At 34.0% G+C, this 25,458-nt stretch overlaps 4 protein-coding genes across 5 annotated transcripts; 2 read left to right on the forward strand and 2 right to left on the reverse strand.

Moving 5' to 3' along the window:
• The first annotated feature begins 654 nt into the window (after nt 1–654).
• On the forward strand, nt 655–4,060 carry LOC125878220 (probable aquaporin PIP-type pTOM75). Its single transcript, XM_049559418.1, has 4 exons — nt 655–1,169; nt 2,119–2,414; nt 3,556–3,696; nt 3,803–4,060. Exons 1-4 carry the CDS (start codon nt 839–841, stop codon nt 3,899–3,901), a joined length of 867 nt encoding a protein of 288 aa, XP_049415375.1. The 5' UTR covers nt 655–838; the 3' UTR covers nt 3,902–4,060.
• Nucleotides 4,061–4,966: 906 nt separating this feature from the next.
• Nucleotides 4,967–8,752, forward strand: LOC125842492 (short-chain dehydrogenase TIC 32, chloroplastic-like). The gene is made up of 8 exons (XM_049521793.1): nt 4,967–5,210; nt 5,892–6,123; nt 6,293–6,372; nt 7,084–7,237; nt 7,384–7,462; nt 7,791–7,875; nt 8,265–8,311; nt 8,404–8,752. The coding sequence occupies exons 1-8, from the start codon at nt 5,105–5,107 to the stop codon at nt 8,566–8,568; spliced, it is 948 nt and encodes a 315-aa protein (XP_049377750.1). The 5' UTR covers nt 4,967–5,104; the 3' UTR covers nt 8,569–8,752.
• Nucleotides 8,753–9,036: 284 nt separating this feature from the next.
• Nucleotides 9,037–17,997, reverse strand: LOC125841279 (mitogen-activated protein kinase kinase kinase YODA). Of its 2 annotated transcripts, XM_049520376.1 has the most exons (15): nt 17,902–17,968; nt 17,167–17,289; nt 16,460–16,610; nt 15,181–15,932; nt 14,339–15,073; nt 13,854–13,941; nt 13,619–13,681; nt 13,178–13,338; nt 12,977–13,052; nt 12,373–12,432; nt 12,180–12,287; nt 11,910–12,092; nt 10,889–10,983; nt 9,491–10,147; nt 9,037–9,401 (listed from the first exon to the last, which is right to left on the reverse strand). In XM_049520376.1, exons 4-14 carry the CDS (start codon nt 15,732–15,734, stop codon nt 9,646–9,648), a joined length of 2,625 nt encoding a protein of 874 aa, XP_049376333.1. In that variant the 5' UTR covers nt 15,735–15,932; nt 16,460–16,610; nt 17,167–17,289; nt 17,902–17,968; the 3' UTR covers nt 9,037–9,401; nt 9,491–9,645. The 2 variants fall into 2 exon arrangements, with proteins under 2 accessions (XP_049376333.1, XP_049376334.1); XM_049520377.1 differs by lacking the exon at nt 17,167–17,289 and having other exon boundaries at nt 17,902–17,997.
• A 1,425-nt stretch (nt 17,998–19,422) lies between these two features.
• Nucleotides 19,423–22,161, reverse strand: LOC125841229 (cytochrome P450 86A22). The gene is made up of 2 exons (XM_049520309.1): nt 22,008–22,161; nt 19,423–21,388 (listed from the first exon to the last, which is right to left on the reverse strand). The coding sequence occupies exon 2, from the start codon at nt 21,380–21,382 to the stop codon at nt 19,718–19,720; it is 1,665 nt and encodes a 554-aa protein (XP_049376266.1). The 5' UTR covers nt 21,383–21,388; nt 22,008–22,161; the 3' UTR covers nt 19,423–19,717.
• Nucleotides 22,162–25,458: the final 3,297 nt, after the last annotated feature.

Genomic DNA, 25,458 nt, shown 5'->3' on the forward strand with positions numbered 1-25,458 from the left:
CTGACACTCTGTAGAAGATAAGAATAACAAATAAACCATACAAATAATCTGTCAACATCTTCTCCACCTCTGGCCCTTTCCAGAACACTCTTCTCTTTATCATATTTTAAAAACTAATATACTAATCAAGTAGTTTCTCGTTCTTCGATTTATGTTTCTATAGTATTATTTTTGTGGTAATAAAATTTAGTTTTTATCTGTTGTGTTTTACTATTTGTTATCTTACTTCTTATCTAAATTGCTTTGGACGGTGATTTTCAAAAATCCTACTAGTTTAGTTGACTACTTAAACTTTCACTTTATTAACGAAGATTCGATTCCTACCTTGTAATTTCTTTCCTATTTTTCATTCCTTTATCCTTGATAAATAAATAAAAAAATGTTCTTTTTAAGTCGAGTGCCTATCAAAAATAGTTTTTTATCTCTGAGATAGAAGTGAAATTTGCATGTTTTTTATTCTCTATCGACCCAAGTTTAAGATTATTTTTTAAAAAATCGAGAATTATCAAATATAATCTCCTATCTTTGAAACAGAAGTGAAAACTGCATATACTCTACCCTACATCGAATATGAATTCTAATTTATAAAAATACATTGAATATGTTATTGTGGTAATACAGGAAGGAAAAAAATAGATTAGACCAACCCAATAATTAATCAGACCAATTTAATAGGTTTATCCCCACATTTTAGTTTAATTTATTTGTATTATAAATGATTTCTCCACTATAAAACAACCACAACCCTATCTATTCTCAGTACCAAATTTGGTTCTTGAACTGATTACTCAGCACAAAGAAAGCAAAAAAAAAAAAAGCTTCAATCTTTTGTGAGAAAATGGCAGAAAACAAGGAAGAAGATGTGAATCTTGGAGCTAACAAGTTTAGGGAAACTCAACCATTAGGTACATCAGCTCAAACAGACAAAGATTACAAAGAGCCACCACCAGCTCCATTGTTTGAACCAGGGGAGTTGTCATCATGGTCCTTTTACAGGGCTGGTATTGCAGAGTTCATGGCAACTTTCTTGTTCTTGTATATCACAATCTTGACTGTTATGGGTCTTAAGAGATCTGATAGTTTATGTTCTTCAGTGGGTATTCAAGGGGTTGCTTGGGCTTTTGGTGGTATGATCTTTGCTTTGGTCTACTGTACTGCTGGTATCTCAGGTTGGTTTTGTTGCCCCTTTTCATTCTTGATGCTAAAGATTGTATCTTTACTTGTTTTACTTAAAAGTATGACCTTTCTTTTGAGTTTGTGTTCATTTATTGTCTACTGATTGCTTTTGTCAACTGGTTTTGTGGATTGTTGAGTATTTAGAAGATAAAGATTTGATTTTTTTCACTGGTTTAGAGGTTTGAAACATGTTAACTGGTTTATTTTCTGTCTTATTGTTTTTAGTTGATTCCCTTTATTTTCCCTTCTCTTGCTCATGAATCATGATATTTGAGCTTGTGTTCACTTATTGTGTATATTTGTCAACTACTTTAATGGATTCTTGATCTTGAGTTTTAGAGGTCCAAAATATATTACTGGTTTGATTTCTGTGTCTGAGGTACAAAAATGGAGTTTGGTGAAGCTTGTTCCTTTACCTTTATACTGTAAAAATATGACTTTTTTTTTGAGTTGATTCTCTTTTTCTTTTGCTCTGTATGCTTGAGCTTTTGTGTACCTATTTTGTATCTGAATACTTTTATCAACTAATTTTATGAATACTTAACCTTCCCTGTTGTAGAGGTTCAAAACATGTTACTGGTTTACTTTTCTGTCTAAATTTCACTAAAAGGGAGTTTTCCCTTCCATTCTTTGCTGAAGCTTGTTCCTATACCTTTTTTATACTGAAAGTATTAATACCCTTTGTTGCTTATTTCCTTTTTTTTTTTTTTGCATGCTTTTGATCACCATGTTTGAGCTTTTAGTTACTTGTTTTGTACCACCATACTTTTTTCAACTAATTTAACAGGATCTTGAGTATACTTCACATAAAGGTTTAGTTTTTTCCTGTTTTGAAGTTCAAAGCATGTTAAATTTTTTGAAAAATGAGTCTTTTCCTTCTTTGAATTTGGGTTTGCTTGTTTTTCTCTAATGCTAAATTCTGTGTGTTTTGATATCAAACAGGAGGACACATCAACCCAGCTGTGACCTTGGGTCTTTTCTTGGCAAGGAAATTGTCTTTGACCAGGTCTATTTTCTACATAGTGATGCAGTGCCTTGGTGCAATCTGTGGTGCTGGTGTTGTGAAGGGCTTCATGGTAGGACCATACCAAAGACTTGGTGGTGGTGCTAATGTTGTTAACCCTGGATACACCAAAGGATCAGGCCTTGGTGCTGAGATTATTGGCACCTTTGTCCTTGTTTACACTGTTTTCTCAGCCACTGATGCCAAAAGAAATGCCAGAGACTCACATGTTCCTGTAAGTAGTGTTTCCTCTTGTAGTTTCATTGCTTCTTTGTGATACCAAGAATGCTTATCATGGATAACATGGTAGTTCTAAGCTAGCGTCTGTCCATAGATTTTGGAAGCAGTTTTTGAAAAATTGTCAAGACTTTACATTACATAGTTTGACGAGAAGTGAAACGTGATAAAGTAAAAGTGAATGGAGGGGTATTAAACAACCAACTTGCTATGACCAATAGATATAGGTGACTATATTCCAACACTTGAACATTGACGAGAAGCGAAATGTAACAAGTAAAAGTGAACGGGGAGTGTATAACATGTTAAATTACCCTAGTAGGGTAAAAAAGTTAATTATACTGTTTAATGTATGTTAAAAGTTGAATTCTTGTAAGACAAGTGGTCTTACTTTTTGGTAAGTTAGGCAAAAATATTGGTCATGCTAGCATGTGGCATGTCTGGTTTTGTCAGCAAGTCCTTTTAGTTGGTGTAGGGCTATGTTGTGGACCTAATTGAGTTAGGCTAAAGATAGTGATGTTCAGGTGATAAGTTACTGTAACTATGGCCTTTTTTTGTAATGGAGTGATTCACCATGTCAGAATGTTGTGGTCCGTCTCCGATCCATAACACCAAATTTTATACTAAAATCGTGTGCCCAATGCGCTACACTGATTATTTGATATAATATTTAATGAAAAATAATTAGGTAATAAAAATAATTTAATCGAGAAATTTGATTTGATACTATTCACATACTGTGATGGAGTGGAGATGTAAAACACCAAATCCAATCCAACACTAAATATCACACTATTTTAGTGTGTGGACATTATTCGTCATTGCGAATTTCATATGAGAATAAAAATATGAAATAAAGATAATAATTTAATATTGAAAAGAGAGAAGAATATAAAAAGTTAGTGTAGTGTATTGAATACACTAAGATAGTGTCAACACCATTTTAGGGTAATCAACTTCTATTCATTACATTTTATACCAAAATGGATTTTTGAGGTAAAAAGGGTTAGACAAAATTATATGTAGTATATACACAACTTTATACATGTTGACAAAATTATTGGCCTCACTACAACTGTCAGTATATATAAGTTAAATTCTTGAAGACATCATTCTGAAAATATGCATGTTTATTTTAGATTTTGGCACCACTTCCCATTGGATTCGCGGTGTTCTTGGTTCATTTGGCCACCATCCCCATCACCGGAACTGGCATCAACCCCGCCAGGAGTCTAGGAGCTGCTATCATCTTCAACGACAAGCACGCATGGAATGACCACGTAAGAAAAACATCTCTTTCATTCTTTCAAACTAACTCGAACACCACGGTTACTTAAACCAAAAAAAGGAGCTTAATTTAACAAGAGGTTTTTTTTTTTTGAACAGTGGATCTTTTGGGTTGGACCAATTATTGGAGCTATGCTTGCTGCTGTTTATCACCAGATAATTATCAGAGCTATGCCATTCCGCAAGTCTTATGTTTAAACAATGGATTCTCAAGACTCAAGAGTGTACCCTTTTCTTCATTTTGTATTTGTAATGTGGATCTATTCCTTCTGTTAAGATGTTCTATTATGTGTGTAAATTATCAGGTTATGATAATGTAATGTACCTTATCAATGAAGGTTCTTTATATTTATCTTTATACCTCCTCTGTCTCAATTTGTTTGTCTGGTTTAGACTTTGTACGGAGTTTTGACGGTGTCTTTAGATACAGACTAGAAAGAAATACAAGACAAACAAATTGATACGAAAGTTTTGATAGTACTCTTTCATCCCCACCCTACCCCACCCCTAGATGGGGTAGGTAATAGGTAGAGCTAGCCAAGTAGACAATGATCAAATAGCTAATATAATTGCACTTCTAGGGTGAGGTGTAGCTGCTGAAAATTATGAGTTTCATTAAATGGTTATTGAAAGTGTTAAAAAAGATAACAGTTACAAAGCGGTTATTACTTATTGATTTTTTCACTAACTAGGCAAATATAAAGTCTTGTTCAATGTTTTGGTAATAGAAGAATATGAAATCATAACATATCTATATTAATAAAAGATAACATGAACACATAAAATAGTAGTCTAAGTATATGAAAAATAAAGATGGTCTTCTAGTTAGCTAGTAATTATTTCAAAGATGATGATAATATATCTTTCTTTATTTGATTTTACCATTCAAAGTATTTTTGAATTTGATTTCTTAATTAATTTGAAGTCTATACGAACTTTGAATTTTTAGTTAAGAATAAAGAAATAGCATTAATAATTTGTATTAAAACACGGGACACATTTTGATTTTATTTTTTTTAGGAGTTAAAGGAAAAAAGAAAGACTTTTCAAGTAATCTAGATCAGCAAAAGTTTTAAAAATAAAATAAAATTACTATCGTACCAATCTTCACCTGCTCAATCAATTCGATCACACAACAATAGGGTTAATAATGTTAGTGTTTCTTTAACGTGTATTCCACTGTAGAAAGAAATAAAAATTTAGTGGATCATTGCGTTGGCTCTTTTTTCCCTTTCTTGTTTCAAGTATAAAATATTACTCATTGGTTTTATCAAATCCACGAAAATAAAATTGTCTCTACTCTTTAGAAACATAAAACCTAATATATACTCCTCAAATTGAGTCATTTTTCATTACAGAAAATATAAATATTACACTGTTGTTTTGATCTACAAATCAATTATGTGGTTATTTGGATTAAAAGGAGCATCTGGTTTCTCTGCTTCATCTACAGCTGAAGAAGTTACTCAAGGAATTGATGCTACTGGACTCACTGCCATTGTTACAGGTCCAAACTTATCTTTTTGTAACTCATTTTTTAAAATTATGTTTAGTAACCCTTTCTCCCAATTTTTTCACTGAGTTGTTGGTAATTTTTTTGGGGGTGGGGGTCATTCACTTGACTATATCTTCTCCTGTTTATAATTATTTTTAGAGATTATGGTCAAAATGTTTTTGACCAAAACACACTAAAAGTATCAGTTTTTGGCAAGTTTCATACTTTAATGGGAAAAATGACAAATATACCTCGAACTATCGTAAATAGTATGTACCCTCTGTCATGCCACGTGTCCCTATTTAGCCTTCCATTAGAGTGAAGGGTATATATACTCTAGTTTTTGGATGCCGGGGCATCAATGTCCCAAAAGTATGACGGAGGTATCTACATACCATTTATGATAGTTTAAGGTATATTTGTCTTTTTTCCCTACTTTAAAGTAGTAGTTAGTACTTTTTTCTAGCTGAAATATCATAGCGTAAGTATTAAAACATACCTAGTTGAATAGATGGCGATAGTTCAGGTAGGAAAAGGGAACGATTGATACTTGGCGTAGTCACCTTTTAGTGTGTTTAATTAATACATGGATGGTGAATAACCAAGAGTTGGAGTGTGAAACTTGTGAGAAAGTGATAGTTTCAATTGTGTTTTTACTTGAAATTCTCATTTCCATGTTGATTAAATTTCCAGGAGCGTCTAGTGGTATTGGTGCAGAAACAACGCGTGTCCTTGCAATGCGAGGCGCACATGTAGTAATGGCAGTTCGCAATGTAAAAAGTGGCGAAGAAGTTAAAGAAAGTATTCTTAAAGATATCCCCCGGGCCAAACTTGATGTAATGGAGCTGGATCTCGGTTCCATGGAATCCGTTAGGAAGTTTGCATCAGAATATAACTCTACTGGTTATCCTCTGAACATCCTAATGTAAGAAAACATTCCTTTTAACTGTTTCACGGGTTCAATACAGAGTCATGATTAGATTTTGCATTCATTTTGGTTCATTGGTATTGCTCGGAACGAATGTCATGTTCACTCTTCCCTCGGCCTCAATGCGTGAATATTAAGCTACTAAATGACTTTCTTATTTTTGAAGCAACAATGCAGGGGTTATGGCACCACCGTTCATGCTTTCTCAAGACAACATTGAATTACAGTTTGCAACTAATCATTTAGGTAAATGAGTTTAATTTTTTGTGTTTGTTTAAGATATCGTAGTTATGGGGAGAGTGTTCACATCCTTCATCAAGAATTTTCACCACACTTGGCCATTCATTGACATTGTACAATACAAGTACTCCCCTTTCTCGGGATTTGGCATTTTATCACTTTGTTTTGCTATCATTCTATGAAAACGGTATAATGGTCAGAGGTATATTTGCTTGTAGAAGATCTTTACATCAATCTTTACTTGTTTCTGTATTAGAGTCCACTTGTTTTCTTTCCTTTTTTCTTAAAAAATATGGTTTTCCTTTTATCCGCTGTAACTTGCCAATTGGTTTTTAAGAAGCCAAAAGTTGGACTTGCAAACTGTGTGATCTAGATGTTATGTTGTAATCTATGTTGCTCGGAGTCTCAAAATTTTTTGCTGCACTTGTGTCGTATCCTCCAAAAATATACAACTTTTGGAAGATCAGACTCGTAGCAGGCAGGATTTATGAAGATTCCGAGCAAGATAGGTTGAAATAGATGGTTGTATCTTAAATCCCATTGTGTTTTTCATCCGATGTCAAAACTGAAGTGCAACTACAAGTACCAAGTCAGCTAGTCTGATCTCGACAGTTGTGTGTTTTCTTCTATTGGGATTGTTCTGCTCTAATAGGACGGTTTCAGATTGAAGTATCACTTGCTTTCACCAATATAAGAAGAATAGTAATGTTTTTGCAGGTCATTTTCTTTTGACAAATCTTTTGCTACAAAACCTGAAAAATACAGCTCAAGCGAGCAATAAAGAAGGAAGGATTGTAAACATTTCATCATTGGGACATCGATTTACATACCGTGAAGGGATCCGTTTCGATAAAATCAATGACAAAGATAGGTATTTCATGGTTGCCATCTTCATATGCTTACTCTTCTTCAATTTATATCTCAGTTGTTATATTTACACATTATATTCAGGATCTGGCAGTAGATGCTTTCTTTGCATAAGAGGTTTGACAAGAATGTTTATTTGTGTATTTCCAGTTATACGGCAATACTTGCTTATGGACAGTCAAAGCTTGCTAATATCTTACACGCTAACGAACTTGCAAGGCATTTCAAGGTACACTATTGTCTTCTGAGTATTGAAACTTCTCTTAATTTCTGCCACTGGTAACTTGTTGAACATTTTAATATCCAGAGGAAACATTTTTGTTGCAACAATTTAGATTCTCATCTAGTGACAATTTCGAAGTTGAATTACTGTTTAATTTACGAGGAATGTACGTCTCTACAGTTTACTTTCCACCATTATATGCAAGTTTTTTCTTTTCAGATCATCATCTCGGTAATGAAGTGTAGGAACTAAAGGAATTCTCTTCAAAGAAGCAATGCATCTTTGAAGACTACCTAAGCATAAGATCTAACAATACTAGTCTTACCTTTCACAGGAAGAAGGAGCGGAGATAACTGCTAATTCACTTCACCCGGGATCAATTACTACCAATCTTCTCCGTCACCAGAGTTTGGTTGAAGGTAAAATTTTAAAATCTTCCACCAGAGTGGTTCTTATAGTTTTAGTGACATCTCATGAAATTTGTATCCTTCAATGGGCTTTAAAAAATTTTATCCCGAGATTAGATTTCCTGAAACTACCCTTTATAGGTATATGAAATGGAACAAGAAATGAACGTTCTTTCATGAGCGTTCACTGTATTAATTGATGAAGGATTTAGTACGATAAAAACTATGTTTTCGATATTAAAATCCTTCTAGGGTGCCATACACTATAACCGCGTGAAGTTACACCATGCAGGGCATATACAAAGTTTAGAACCTCAACATGATATAAATGTAGTGTTTTGAAGTCCTATAATCTTGGCAAATTTCATGTTAGTTAATTTTTTATTTTGGACCTCTTGCAGGTTTAGTTAACTGGATTGGAAAATACTTTATTAAAAACATTCCACAGGTGAGTAGTTTTGGGACAAATATATGATTGATAACTGTTAGTCACAAGATTTAGTGTTTGTTTCCTTATATATGCTTCTGTGTTGATTCTAGGGAGCAGCAACTACATGCTATGTAGCTTTGCATCCTCAGGTGAAGGGAATAACCGGTGAATATTTTTCAGACAGCAATATTTCTGCATCAACTTCTCAGGGTACAGATGCAGAATTGGCAAAGAAACTCTGGGATTTCAGCTTGAATTTGACAAAACCTCAGTAAAAACAATGTCAATGTTGCTTTATTTCAGTATGTGATCATCGTGTAAACTCTTTTTTTTTCCTTTTTCTTTTCAAATACTTTCCTTGTAATGCACATCTCGACTGGTTTTTGGCTGGGGTAGAGTTTAAATCTTGCTGCTTGAAAACTTGAATTTCATGATAATTGTGACATGTATTGTTGGTAATAGCCTCAGCAGTATACTTGTATATGTCTGCAACTATTGTAGCTTCAAATTTAATTCCATCAAGATCTTGTGGATTATATATTGGATAATTGACGATACATTTTGTACCTTGCTTAAAACCCAGAAGGGATGGAAAACATGCTCAATTTCATTTTTGATTGATCAAATGATCCATCCCCTTGTTTAAACACCTGGTATGGCTGAGTTCTAACAAACTATTTACGCAACTTCATAAAACGAAAGGCATGTAAATAGCCAGCATTAGTCATACATGCTTCTCCAACTTACATAGAATGAAAGTTGAACTCACATTCAACTTCAAAGTTTGCAACATGGTTGAAAATTTTGGATTAAAGCTGGTTTTCAAGGATCCATAATACAAGATAGATACAACAAGCTCAAAAGAGTATATGAGAGAGCTTTACAATGAGCAATTTACCAAAACAAATATCTCAACCAAGCCTGAGATTCCCCGTCTAATCTTTGAATCTGTCAGTCCTATGAACTCCAGCCTTGTACAGCTGTATGACCATTTTATCGTCTCCCCTAGTATTTCAACCCGAAGAAGAAAAGATCTTATATGCAACGAGGATCCCAAAAGAAAGAGAATTCCTAGCACAGCTGCATGAGGCTCCTAGCATGGTGATTGCTGGAGAACCAAAATAAGCTAATAGTCAAAAATATCGGGAGTGATGTGGAAACCATATGCAAAAACTGTTACAGGTAGAAGTAACTTACGATAGCAACTGGGAACGAATAGATTGGGATACTGAGAGAGTCTTCTCCTTTCATCAGCTTCAACACTTTTATTCAGTACACTACAGTCATTTTGGTATGGTTACTGTACAATTGTTCCATGAGATATCATTCCTTTTCAGGTGGCTTTTACAAAGTTAGACCCCATTATCCCAACTAAAAACTGAAGAGCCTGGGTTCAGGTCAAACGATGGGCTCAATTTTACTTGGTCCCTTAAAAGCTGCTGAGCAACCCTATTAGCTAATACTGACTGTCCCTGATATGGTTGTCCATTAACACCACTTTGAGCATGGCCCCCAAAATTTTCTCCAAAAAAACCATTGCCATATGGAAGTGTTTCTCGAAACATGTCAGACTTCAGACCGTGACTAGTGTAATTATCAGGGTAAAAACAACTTTGGGCCTTTGGTGATGTTCCCACGTCTTCTGATGAAGAAGTTGTTGACATCATTGGGTTAGATAGTGGAACAGCACCACCACCACCACTAAGAGGTGTTGATGAACCAGATACAGCACGGGGGCTTGATATGGTAGAGGGGGACAATCTTCCACTCATATGTTTAGGTGATTGTGAATGGTAAATAGGGCTCTCTATCCCAACTGGAGAAACTGGGCAAGATCTTGGAACAGGTATATCGCTGCAAAAACAAATTGAATAAGAACATAGTACTTCTTTTTTCTTGATAAGGAATAAGTGCTTATGCGCAGAGCTGAACAACATTACCATAAATTACACTATTTGACTACCTTGTGAATCTTTTTTGTTATACAGCATTTGATTAACTGCAGCTTTAAAAAGTCAAATGCATGGAAATTACAGTGGGAAGTGTATATTTTTAGGCACAAAGCACATTCATAGGCTGGAGGACTTTCACCAATTAATTTAATTCTTGTACAGATCTATGGTGTCAAATTAGAATTGACAAGTTTCACCATTTTTGTTCTTGTGATAAAGTAATCTGAATTACTATTTTCTTGGTGTCTAGAATGTTTAAGATGGATATACTGCAGAAGATTGTTTAAGTTTCAGTTCTCAAAACCGACCGACTTATGACCATGTCTTTGTCCTAGTGAGTAGAATAAGTCATCCGTGTAGAGTTTGACATTAAGATTTAAAACAAAATATACCATATGATATTTCCTTCTGGAAAGAGGGAATAAAAAGTACACTAATTTGTACCAGTTGTACAAGTAATTGCATATCAGCATATAAGGAACACTGGAGCCTTTTCCTTTTATTGGCAATAGGAATTGTCATTGATACAGTTTCTAGAACTAAGGTGGAAACATATTTTAGTACTCAGATATTTTGTACTGATAATTATGGCAAAATATCAGATTACAGGTAACTATTGTGCGTGAGAGAGAAGGGAACTAACCTAAATCCAGGGAAAAAATTTGAATCTCTAGGCTGATGATGAACTGCAACTTCTTCTGAGCCCACACATGGTGGATCTTTTAAATGTCCAATGCCCTGAAATATCAAAACATGAAGTCAACTGTGAAAAACTCAAACAATGATCAGCAGAGAACATATGCTAAATTTAAATCATGGCATCCAGTTAGCAGAACATTCACGAGTCCTAAAGATGGCAGATAATGTCACTGGTCCATCAATATTATGAAGAGTTCTCCAGACAGAGTAACAAGTGTTACTAAGGTACCTATCAGAAGTGGAAAAGGCAAATAGTTTGAGGAAAAAGATGTGTTATGCAAAAGGAGGGAGTACCAGAGAGGTTTTACATAACTGCATTTACGAGAGATAAAAATCTACTATTCCCCGACAAGGTCTTAACAAACCAACTCACCAGGTGACCAACAAATGTTCATTTGCAAGCACTTAACTGCTATGGGACCCTCAAAAGTTGACCATCCTTCTGAATTTATTTTGCACATTTTTTGTTTGTTTTTATAGCTTACTATCTTCACTCAGTAGAATATTCTGATATGGAGAACTGTCCATGTCATTTCAGAATGTGCTGTTCCTGTAAAGTCCTTGATTGCAAAAGCTATCTACTTTTTCTTGGATACAAATACAGTAAAGTTGATCGTAACACCTTCATTAATTTCTAATACAGGTATTATAATTTGTTTGTCTGCTGCACAGAAACTCTAGAAAAAATAAATATCAAACTTGGGAACGTTCAAGAAGAAATGATAAGGTCAGAATCCCTAATGGAAAAGTAAGCAATGCAAACAAACCACGATCTTGGAATCAGGCAATGCATGTGATACTTTGAGTTGCCTAAATCCAAACCTCACTTGTGGAATTACATTGGGTATGAGACTTTCAGTTGCCTAAAATGGGCAACATTGCCAGATGAGCAAACTAAGAAAAGATACCACTGATATCACAGCAAGCATTAATGGAGGTATTGTTTCTACAAGTTCAGGACTTACAATGAATCTTTCCATTGGAGCAGTACTTTTGACAAAGGGATGTTTCAAGAGCTGAGAAGCTGTTGGACGGTGGAGTGGATTGCGTTGTAGACATTGCCGCACAAAATCCTTGCCCTCATCTGACAGGTGATAGGGAATTGCTGGAACTTCCTTGCTGTTTCCAATCTTAAAAATTGCAGCGACCTACGAAAAAACCAACAGGAATTAGAAGCACGAAGAAAATATAGAAACTGCATACACTTTTGGACCATCATAAACATATTAACTAACCCCCTCATACTGACTCCAAGGTGGTTTTGTCGTTGCCATCTCCAAAACCGTGCATCCAAGGCTCCATATATCTACCGCAAGATTGCAACCATTTGAATTTTTAATAACCTGATAAATAAACATATACAATGAATTAGATGAAACACAGAGCCAACATCGATAGGATAAGAACTTGATTTATAGTAATTCAAACCTCAGGTGCCATCCAGTAAGGACTTCCCTTGAACGACAAAGGACAGTATTGACCAGTTATCTGCAAATTGTAACTGCGTAAGCTAAATAAGACCGGCACTGAATTATGAAAAAACAAACATTTTCTCCCACACACCACAGTTGATACTCTATAAGCTCAGACTTGCTGGAAGATTTTAGTCCTAGGTCCTCATATTAGAAAAATAGAGGCATCAGAACTGCCTTATTTTAGGTTTGCCCCATACTTTCATAGAAGAGTTTACTATGCAACAATAACTTTATAGCTGAAAAAGGGGTTCTCAAGAAATCACATATGGGTTGTGTGGAGAGCAAGAAATAGGAGAGCTTTTAAAGGGGTAGAGATGAATTTTGTACAGCTGAGACGTAACCTCTTATCCCTTATTGCCTTCTGGTGCACCCATGAGATCCCTGTAGGCATAGATGAACGTGTGTTGTTTATAGAAAACCATATTTTTTCTTAGGTTTTCTATTTTTTGGTACACTTCTCGTATACAGGCATTTTTTTGCCAGACATCAATATCAATAAAAAGAAACCACAGATGCAGAAAGTACAGTCAAGAGCCTGCTGCACAAAGAGTTCATACATGTTTTGCCATCCCAAAGTCTGCCAATTTAACGCGGCCATTTGGGTCAACCAGTATGTTTGCTCCTTTAATATCTCTGAACAAAATTTGAATTTAGATGTCAGTCATAAGACATATTTACATAGAGGTTCTAAGAAAATCAATGCTGAAAAGGAACATCATGTATATTGCACACAAGTACTTTTTCAACAATACACCTACCTGTGCACTGTGTTTTTTGCATGCAAATATGCAAGTCCAGACAGAATTTGTTGAGTATAACTTTGAATTGCTAGCTCACCCAACTGACCATATTCTTGAAGAATTTTATAGATCGAACCACCTGAAACATACTCAAGGTATATGTATAGTTTGTCATCTACCTGTAGATGGAACCGAACAAGCATTAAAGCCAATCTATATCATTATTTAAAGGGACAAGGAGATTAAGGGAAACATGTAACATAAATCTTTTTTACATGGAAGCAAACTGTAACATATTAAAAAATAAAGTCATGATTTGATATCCTGAGAATACTTTAGTGCTCATCAAACAATTTTTTGGGCATATCAGTAGACTTAGTCAACTTGGAATTTAATGAGAACGTTTTATGATTAATTATCACAAGATGATATCAGCAGTAACAACTTTAAGAAACTTACCGTCTCAGAGCCATAATATTGCACAATATTTGGATGGCGCAACCGACTTAGCAGAGATATTTCCTGACAAATGTTGCTCCAGTTACGGTTTCGTGAAGTTAAAGAAGCCAACAAGAGAAACAAAATGATAATTATTGAAATATTAGTAAAAGCAATATCAGCATAAGTAATCATTTTTCTTTTCTCTTTTGCGTCATTTGAGAAGCAAATTAGATATTTCTTTATAGTAACTCACTTGTCCAAGCTGCTGTGCACTTTCTCTTGACTTTGGGTCGTCTGAAAAAAGTGTTACTTCCTTCATTGCACACATTTCACCACTTTCACTGCAGATAGTTATCATATTTGAATTAAAATAAGTGTCTGTTTTTGAAAAAAAGAGAAAAAATTTACAAGAAGAATTCCATCACTTTGGTACTTGGAGTCTGTTTGGATTGACTTATTTTAAGTGTTTTTAAGCTAAAATAGCTTTTTAAGCACTTTTATAGTGTTTGGGTAAAGCAAAAAAAAAGCACTTTTAAGCCAAAAAGATAAAAATAAGCAAAAAGCTATAAGCCTATCCAAAACATCTCTTGTACCTCCAGAAAATCTTCATTCAAGTAATCTAAACTAAAGCATGCGCATAAATCTAAAGAAAAAACACAATATAAATATTAAACCCCATTGAAGGCAAACATTACAAGAAACAATGGAAAAGTATTGATCACTGTACCAGCTACTGACCTGTTAAAACCAAGGTACACATGTCCAAATGTGCCTCTACCAATCAGACGTCCTTTCTTCCAACGTGGCCCAGGGCTTGGAGGATTACCTGTTCTACCAGGACTTCGTGGAATAGCAGGAGCCATTGAACATGACAAAGAAAAAACAGAAGAATGAGGGATTGATATGGGAGGAAGAGGCAGACGATGACTTTGTTGTTTTCCATTATCAAGTGAAGCTGTGGAAGACTCAGTCAACGTTCCTCCAGCTCGAGGATGCAAGGGAGTTACAGCACCACTATGTATTCTAGAGCCAGGACCAGGACTAGTCATTCTAGGGCTAGGTACAGGTGAACACTCAGGACTACACCTACTGTGTGGCCAAAAGGGCTGGGCTGACATATCACCTCCAATTGAATTGTGCCCAGAATTTTGGCCAGAACCTGGACTAGAGCAGTGCCCTGATCCTAAGAAGGTTATCTCTCCATGTGGCTTCCCTAGCCAGAAACCAGAGTTCATGACCGTTTCATGCCCAAATACCCTTATGGGACTTCTTGAAGGACTTGACATTGAGCTGTCAGGAGCACTGTAGGAAGCACCATGATGAGGAATCTGTAAGCCTGGTACATGAGAGCTTAAAAGCCTCTGTCTAGGAGATGTAGAGATTGCCTGATTGTTTGACAAAAGAGTAGCTGACTTCAGCATCTCTCCTGAACTTGCATTGGATGCAATAGGGGATTGAACCTTCTGCTTCAAACTGCAGAAAGTGAATTTATTTGTTAGAAATGCTCAAAAGAGATACTTTTAACCACAGCTGTATATCAAATTGGAGATGGAACAGCAATTGTTACAGTTTGTGCTTACCTGGAAGGACTATTCAAGGCAGTTCTGCTCCCATTTTCATAATCAGATGTTTGGGGACTTAGAAGCCGTGAGTCAGTAAGATCATCACTGTCACTGGAGCTGTCACACGAAACAGAAGCAGTTGGTAAGTCCCTGTCAACGCCTGCAGCAGCTGGTCCATGAGGAAGATGCCTGGGCATGGGAAGAGGCAAAGTCAATGATGACTCGGAGACGTCACCGGTCACTAATATTATGGATGCACTGTTATCAGAGTCGACAAGATGTACATTAGAAGAGTGACCCTCAGGAAGGGGAAGTGGTTCAGAAGAAGTCCTATCAGCAAAGACTTGACTGCGTGAATCTGGCGTAGATGGTGATGGTGACCTTGAAACCCTTGTTTGAGAACCCTTCACTGAATTTGTATCTTTACGTTGTCTTTGAGATGATCCAGATTTACCACTTGATTTTTCCGTGGTGAAAATCTTCAGTTTCCGATTTATTATGTCAATGAAACTCTCCTTAGTGGATTTCCTCCTAACATCCTTAGATGAAGACTTCCCCCACCATGAATGCATTGCTATATAAAATTAGCGTGAGCAAAAACAGTCAGCTGTTTCATGTACCAAACTTTTAGCTGGATACAGCCAGCTAAATTGTTAAACTCTGTGAGGAATCCCTTTGGATGCTCATTTTTCTCATAGAAGTACTTGCTCACACTGGCTAGTTCAGCCCGTCAAAGAGCATCAAGGATCATTTCTAACCACTGCATGCACCTACAACCATTAAATAACTTTAGAGATTTTTGATAAAGTAATGAACTGTATTCATGAAGGGAAAAAACACACCCGTATACAAGTAGTATACAAAATTTTTAGAGATCAAAACTTCTACAATTTAGACAGTTCAAACGACACAGATTATCTCTACGGCCATCTGCAGGAGATTATGGACTAACCAACAGCACCCTTCAGCTACTAATGTCTTTGCAAGCATGAACAGGTAGAAAACCACAAAAAGTATTCCGCATATTAATAATTATCAAATAAATAATCAGCAACCTAATAATTTCAGCACAACAGTTTCATCCAATTTTTCAGTTCTAGTAAATTCAAAAAAGAGAGGGGGACAACAGAAACTGGTGATCCATCTCTCGCAAGGGAAAAGGTCTAAGAAAACTAGAAACCTATGAAATTTTAGTTAGCTCTTTGGAAGATTAGAACAGAAGACTCAACTTATAGCTCCTACAATAATCATAATCCATAATTTTAAAAGTATAATTCTAGAAGAAGAATCATCTTACAAAGGCTTAAAAGTCAGTCTTGACTCCTTGTGGCGCAGCAGATCAAAGGAAATTACCATCACACCAGACAACTCAGATAGCAGATGCATTCTCTTAAGCTTCCCGAGAATGAAATCAGTAGGCAATCTCTTCGTTACCTAGAGTGTATGGGCTGCTCATAGAAACAAGTATTACATATATCAGATTTTTGTACTAACAAATTTACTTAGAGAAAAAGGAAAGGAATTATGATGCTCCTAGTGCTCATAATAGATAATCTGAATATATTTCGTTACAGTTCCTAGTGGATATGCTTGAATGTGCTAACTGAAGCAGTTATGCAGAAGAGGTTTCACAAGCACAATGAACAACTCAATATACATGTTTGTGTGTGTGTGTGTGCGCATATGTACACACCATTAGGCACACAATTACAGCAATAGACTTCTCTAAATTATACAGTAACTTTTTTTTAATCAATATTCCGCAGAAACTGAATTCTTTTCTTTCTTTTGACAAACCCGAAGCTGAAACTATTAGACTACCAAAAAACATAATTTCCCAAATTTTACAGATCATAATTTTCCTGAGTTCTACCTGTGGAAGCAACAAAGTTCAACTCTGATCACGTAACAAGAAAGGATCAACTCAACTAAAACCTTAACCACCAACTACCTGCAAATAAACTACAATACCTGCAACTTATACCTAAAACTGGGCTGACTTACCAACAGTAGAAACGCTAATTTACTTGACAGATTAGCAGGAAAGTGCTCGAGCAGCACACCACACCGAAATAGGAAACAAAAGAGTCAGCCCTAACTTTTAAGACCTGTAAAAACCAAACTTGCCTGAATTTCACCAGTGGAAGCAATCAAAATCAGTTCTTGATCAATAAATAATAAAATAAAACAGCTGAAATGAAACCTTCAACATCCACTCCTTGCTAATAAAACTCAAATCATTTGAATACATCACTGTAATTGGTACATTAACAATGGAATATGTCAAACCCCTAAAGTTTAATACTTGCAAAGCTCAAAAATCCATTGTTGATCCATAAACAATTTATTTTTTAAAAAAAGCTCAAAAATGAAACCATAAATACCCACTAATATCAAATTAAAAAACACAATTATGTGATGTAAATCACTTTAATAAGTACGTTACGGTGAAGTAAACTAAAACCTGAGCTAAATTACGCAATAAATCAAAACCCTAAAATCTTAAACTTCAAAATTTTCCCAAATTCAAACAGGGGAAAACAATCAAAATCTGTTCTTCATCCAGAAATACTAAATTAAAGCTTAAATGAAACCTTAAACATCCCCTAACTCCAAACAAAAACAGAATTATGCACATAAATCACTATAATCAGTACGTTACAGAGAAAAACACAGAATCTAAGTTGACTTTTGCAAAATGTCAAAGCTCCAGTAATTTACGGGTCAGGAAGAAAGTACCTCGACTATCATACCGGCCGACCCGACCCGAATAAATATGGACCTTGCGGTGGCGCCGGTTGCCGGAGAAAATGAAAAGATTGAAGTGAGAGAAGAAGAGAGTGTGCATGGAGAGAAAAAGGCTATACGTGTTGAGTAGTAAATGACATATATACCCTTGATGTCAGAATTTTGAAGTCAACTGTGTTGACCTTTTTTTTTCCATTCTAAAATGTCTTTTTGACTTTTCTTATTAAGAAAATAATTAAAAAACTTACCAAATATATACTATCAAACTTATTTATCAATATGATCGAAATATATAAAATTTATATAGTAAGTGATTACGTAAGTTGTATGTATGATTTACGTAATCAAAAAGATTTACTTTTGATCCTCGTAAAGTTAAAACTACTTTTATCGTCTATCATTGTCACAATTTGTATTATTTTTTCTATCTCAAAATATATGTCATGTTTATTGATAGTTCTAAGTTTCTTTACCTACAAATAAGATGAATTCTTACTAGTATTTCATTTTTTTAGTTAGAACTTTAGATGGTTGTCGAAAAAAAAAAATAGTGAGAAAGTCTAATCTATATTGTTGCATTTAAAACCGTAAATGTTGTTGTGAACATGAAAGCTACATTTACTAAAGAAATGTAGGGTATATCATGCCCTCATGTGGACATGAATTATTATGAAATAAATGGATTATTTTAATTAAAATCTACAACAATTAAAAAAAATAGAGTTTTTATTTTCCAAATTAAATTCTGAGAAAATTTGCAGTCGCTATTTTTTTGGGTGTACACTTGATAAATTCACTATGGTACAATAGCTCACAAACCACATAAAAGGTGTATTCCTCCTAAATAATTAAAACGGGTGCGACGAGCTCAATTGAGAAAGCGTTGACGCAATCGATTTCTAAGTTTCCATAGGGTACCACCTATTGTATCAATTCTTCCGCCCTTACTAGTAAAAAAGAAAGATTTCAACTACGAACTTGATCCACAAAATGTTTTTCTTAGTGGTAAATTATTGATTCACTAAAACAATTATCTATATTGGCAAAAATATTCTCTATTATACTAAACTCTTTCTTTAAACTTTTTCGAATAGTTATATCAAGATGGTATATACTAGCTAATTATTAAAGAAGTGTATCCATAGGGGAATATCAAAAGATGCATTACTGAGTTCAAGTAGCATTATCATGGAGTTCAGTGAAAGGCTGCATCCCAAGAGGTATAATATAAGCAGCATATTTTGACGGAAGTATCAAATTCTACGATTCAAATATGTTACCTATAGATCAAACTATGACCATACACTTCAATTTGTACTACAAGACATTATGTTGCAAATCTTTTACTAGCCCCCATAATGTACTACTATGGGTAAGATTCACAAATAGCCACTTTTAAATTTTCATTGATGAAATTTAAAACTCCATAAGTGACTATATTATAAAGACAAGATCAAAAAGTGGATAGGGAATGTTTTTTCCACATTATTAATATATCATTGTACAGAATCATAAAATCACAAGTACTATATTTTATTTCACAAAATTGAAGTACAATATCTATATATAATAATGTATTGACATAGGAAAATGAAAGAGTGATAAAGGGAAACAAAAAAAGGTTAAAGATGTAACATCCAATTTTGGAAAAAAGTTATATATCAGGTCTACTGTTTAAATAAAAGCCTGATAGACATTATTTGTCTTATAGCCACATTTCATATGATCAAGTAGTTATGAAAATAACCTTCTACTATATATAATTATTTTTTACCATATGATTTTCACTTGCAAGATTCATAAATCTTCAAGCTGCAATTCCATTTACTGCAATGACTCCTGGTTGATGAATACCATTATTGATTATATGCTCTCCACCACAAGAGTGGTCAATTTTGCAAAATTTCTCAATTTTGGCCAAAATTGGAGTCAAGTCTCTAGGGGTAACATTCATAACTAGACCATATTTCATGAACAATGTCAATGACATTTTTTGCTCCACCTTGTGGCCCGGTGCCACCGCGAGGCGGTGGCGGAGCAACACTGCTGCTGCTATTGATTTCATTTGCAAATATGCCAAGTCTTTGCCTAGACAAATTCTTGGTCCAGCATTGAACGCCACAAATCTGAATGCATCTTGAACTTGGTACTTGTTACCGTCTTTTGACATCCAACGTTCTGGCTTGAATTCCAAACAATCTTCACCCCAAATGAATTTCATTCGACCGGTTGAGTATATGGAATATGTGATATTTGAACCTGATGGCACGAATGTGCCATCAGGTAAATAGTCATCAGAAATGACATGTTTTGAGTCCTCTGGCACCGATGGGTAAAGTCTTAGGGTCTCAGATAATGTTGCCTTGAGGTATGCCAATTGGTCAACTTCTTCAAACACTAGGGGCTCTTCCAACCACTTTGACGTGTCGTTGCCACGTGTCTCCACTAAGACTGTGCAAAGCTCGATGAGTATTTTCTCCTCCACTCTCGGGTTCAAGCTGACAAGCCAAAAAAACCAGCTCAACGCGACAGATGATGTGTCACGTCCAGCTAGGATGAAATTAAGTGCCACGTGTTGGAGGAATTTGTCGGAGTATGATTCTTTTTTCTTCATGAACCTCGAAAGCAAGTCGTCGTGTTGGGGCCCGCCGTTTTGATGATTCATTAGCTCAAGCTTACGTGTATTGATGATATCGGTCATGTAATTATCCAATTGTTTCAAGCTACGGCTCAAGCTCACCTCCACTCCAAGTCCAAGCATTTTCTTCAACTTCCAAATGAACTCAGGTATAATAAACCGATGCAACGTGGCTTCGGTGGCTCGATCAAATGACGTGGCAAAAATATTTTCAGGTAACCCTGGAGAGAGCGTCTCTGGATCTTTACCAAAAGTCAAACCACAAATATTATCAAAAGTAAGCCTCAGGAGAAGATCCTGAAGTTCAATCGGCTTGCCCTGAACCTGAGCCATTTCAAGAATCGGGCAAAACCGATTCTTAATAGCTCGGTTCACCCACCGACCCATAGCCTGCCTCAAGGTCCGCGTGGTGAATTCCAGCGCAGCAGTCTTGCGCTGGAATAACCACGTGTCACCATCTGAATTAAAGATACCCTCACCTAACAAATCATGAAACACAGCTTGCCAAGTAGGACCCTTGGGGTAATTGTCAAATCTAACCTTCAAAATATGTTCTAAATTTTTTGGATCGCACGTGACCGTCACAAGACCTTGCTTCCGGGCTAAAAAGGGAATTGCACATATGCAAGTTTGGTATGTACCGGTGCAAACCCGAAGATTTTCGGCGATCCATTCATGCATCCGGTTACCATTTTCAAGCAGGCCGGGTAAACTTCCAACTATGGGCCAAATTTTTGGGCCTTTGGGCCCTTTCATGGATTTTGTGATGGACTTGAACCAAAGTAAATAGGCCGCTACAATTGCTACAATCATCATACCCGTTGATAAATCCATTTTACCCTACACAATAAATAAATAAATAAATTAACTAAAAAAATAAAAAAGAACAAAAAACATTAGCTTTAAGTACAAATTTTGTGAAAAAAATGGATTTTTTTTAATTTTTATAGTTTGAATTTCGCCAATAAAAGTAGTTTTTTTTCAAATAAATTTAGCCCGCTAAACTAACAAAGACATAATTTAATTAGTAGCCTCAAAAAAGACCACTTTTCGCAAATGATCTTAGACAATAATGTAAGTAAGTAAATAAATATTATCTCAACAGTATTTATATTTAATCTAACAAATTACTATGGGATGGAATGGGGTAAGGAAGTAGAGGTTCGGGGTTGGGGAATTAAGACAATGAACTTCGTATGTCACTTATATATAAAACTTATTTTCCTTACTTCTATCAGAAAAAAAAAACATCCATTATTAAGAAACGTACTTTCCCAAATTATTTGGACCAACCAAACATGAAAAATCTAAAAATCATACCAAACACACCACCAATGTTTATGTTGTTTTTTGGACAAAACAAAGTTTGGTTTTACTTTTGAGTTGATTTAATTTCAAGAACATTTTAAAACTAAATGTCACTAAAAAAAAAATAGCATATAACAAGAAAATTCCATACCTTACAAGAATGGTTGTGTTAACACTTGGAGATTCAACAAAATCAATAAAAAGATGATAATTTTTTTAAAAAGGAAAAAAATGTGAAGTGAGAGAAAAGAGAGGAGTTGTGAGTGACAGAGAAGAAAAGAAATAAAGTGATTTATAGAAGTTAAGAGGAAGAGGATATAATAAATGAAGGGGCCTGATTCTTGTTGGGAAAAATAAAATAGCTCAAGAATACATACAGTATAAACATATCACAGTATTATATATATATATATATATATGATTGATATGCATGATACATGTAAAATTAAGGGTCGTGATTGAGTGATAAGCAGAGTCAGATATAGAATTTCTAGAATATGAGTGCATATAATAACTCGATCAACAATTCAATTAAGTGCACCTTTAAGTCATTTTAGAAAATGGATACCAACAAATAATATTATATCAATTCTAAAAGAGTTAAAAGGTCAAAAATGCATTTAAACGCGCTCAATATTTTGAGTTTCAACTTAAACTATTGGGAGTGTGATTTTTCTATTTAAACTATCACTCAATAATTAGCGAAATACCTGATTTTGTAGAAAGATCATGAGTTCACTTGTGAAATTATTCTGGATATGTGTTATTGTACCATGTGTTTACGTGCATTGAAATTAATCCAACAAATCTGCCATGATGATAATGATAAGTACTCGTTCATCCTTAATCAGAAGTTCTTATATTTGAGTCATGATCATGGAGTTGTCATCATCTTTGTTTTCTCTACAAATCTAAATTTAATCAAATTCTAATATAAATATCAAATACCATCGGATCATAAATGGAGATGGTGTATGAAAAAAACAGCTTTAAAAGCAAATAACAATAAATGCCAACAGAGGTCGTTGGAGAGTATACAAATATAGCCAAAGAAAAAAAAGAGTTAATAACTAAAAAAAAGGTATACACCATTAACTAAGAATCACATGCACTTATAATATGTCTCTAATGGCTATTTGTTGGAAGTTCCTTCAATTAATAGTCTCCATTATAGGAAAATGTTGAAAGATACCTTCTAAGACTTTTTTCTTTCATTAACACTGGATCCTCTTCAGACTCCACATATACAATTATACTGAATTTATTATTTTTATATATTATTATATATTCAATTTTCGTTATTCTCTTTAGACTTCACATAAATAATTATACTGAATTGTTATTATTTTATACTATATATTGAATTATCGTTCTTTTTGTGTGTTTACTTTATCATATTTTGACTTCCTAGTGAATTTCATAGTTCTCTCACTAATTTAAACAAACTAATTTGGTCTAAAATTGAGTATCATCTTAAGAAATCAAGGTGAACTTTTCTTATTATAATAAAGGGATAAGGGTCTGAAAAATACCCTAATTTTGGTTGAATTTGTTGTTGCGATACTAAACTTTCATGAGGACCTATTACCTCCCTAGACTATTTAATAGTGTATTTTAAAGGTATATATGTGCCCACGTGGACACATTACTATTTATAATTTTGTATTATTTTTTATGTCCACGTGGGCAAATATATATGTTTAAAATACGGTATTAAATAGTTTAGGGAGGTAATAGGTCCTCATGAAAGTTTAGTATCGCAACAGCAAATTCGACCAAAGTTAGATATTTTTTAGACCCTTATCCCTATAATAAATGTTCTACATAATTTTCTAAGAAGTTTGAAGAGATGAAAGAGTAATTTAATCAAATAATCTTTTTACTATTAATACAGTTGAATGATTTTCTTATCCCAAAACTTTAAAACAACATCTATTAAGAAGACCATTTAATAATATTATACTCTAAATAAAAGGTATTTGACTAGATTATAACTACCAAGGTAAAAATGGAAAATAATAATTAATGTCTTCTTAATTTCTAAAATACTGAATTGAAACTTTGGACAAAATTATTTTGACTATAGTGACAATTTTTGGGGGGATATTCATCTTTGCCTAATTAAATTGTATTTTTCTTAAAAATATTATTTAATATGCATAATTTATCAATTTTAAATCAGTACTAACTCAAATCGAAACTTGTAAACTTTAAATCTTTTCTGATATTTTATTTGTTTAGGTACTTTTTTCATTTCCTTTCCTCTCACCTATTGTCTACAATAAAAAAAAAATAGAGAAACAAAAATGCAACACTCACCTAATTTTGTAGGAACGAGTTCCCTTTCTTAAATTCAAGCATTAAATATGAAGGAAAGAAGAATAAGTTAATGAGATTAGTTGAGAAAATTATACAAAGACAAACTATATACTTAGTACAAAATAAAATAAAATAAAATAATATTAGATGGAGTTTTTTTTCTTATTTGGGGAAAGAGACATTGGCAACCGGCATACGTCAAGGAGAGAAAAAAAATCAGTTGGATTTCAGTGAAGAATGTTTATCAATAATATATTTATATATATACACGTAAAGTATACGCAAATTTTATTTCTATCTTTAAAAATAAAAAAACTATTTTGATAGACTTTTGGCTCAAGTTAATTATGATTTGAGCACTACTAACTAGCAAACATATACTCCCTCAGTTCATTTTTACTTGTTATATAATTTGGACTTGACACAAACAATGACTGATCGATATTGTTATTTTATCATACTATCTCTATTAATTGTTATTTGGTATTAGGTTTTGAAAAATAATTTGAGGAATTAGTAGATAGTGTTAAAGGTAAAATATGGTGAAAAAAATAATTATTTTTTCTTGATATGTTAAAATTGACTATTTTTTAAATAACGAACAATTAAAATTGAACGGAGGGATATATTTTAAAGAAAAGTTGAAAGTGCGCTAAATTTCTTACGAATTTATAACATTAATTATGATTTGAAGCTAGGAAGTACTTATATTTGAAGATTAAAAGTTGAAGTGCACTAAACTTAAGAATTTACAACATCAACTAAAAAGTTGAAATGCATTAAACTTCTCCATGACATTAATTATGATTAATTTTGAGTGCTATATTTCAAATGAAAAATTGAAGTGCACGAAATTAACTTTTTACTAATCCCACCACCCCTAATTAATACTCCCTCCATTTTAAATTAATTAAATTGTTGAGGTGTTTCACACCCTTTAAAAAAAGAAGATTAAGACATAAATTAGACATAACTTTCTATTTTTACCCTTATTAATTATTGTCAAATTTATGATTAAAATAACTAAACACTAATTAATAACTAATTCCAATATTAATTAATGAAGGATAAAATTGGAAGAACGTTCTAAAAATAGTCTTGAAAATTGAACAATTAAGTTAATTTGAAAAATGAAAAATGTCTCAACAATTCAATTAATATGAAATGGAGGGAGTAACGTTAAGCAAAAGGTGTTTGATTATAAAAGGAAAAATCCTTTTGGCTAGAAAATTTGGCCAGAATGGCATTTTACCTATGTTATTTTTATCTTTTTCGACATTCTT

This window comes from Solanum stenotomum, chromosome 10, assembly GCF_019186545.1.
Source record: "Solanum stenotomum isolate F172 chromosome 10, ASM1918654v1, whole genome shotgun sequence".
In the NCBI taxonomy this organism is placed as follows: Eukaryota; Viridiplantae; Streptophyta; class Magnoliopsida; order Solanales; family Solanaceae; genus Solanum; species Solanum stenotomum.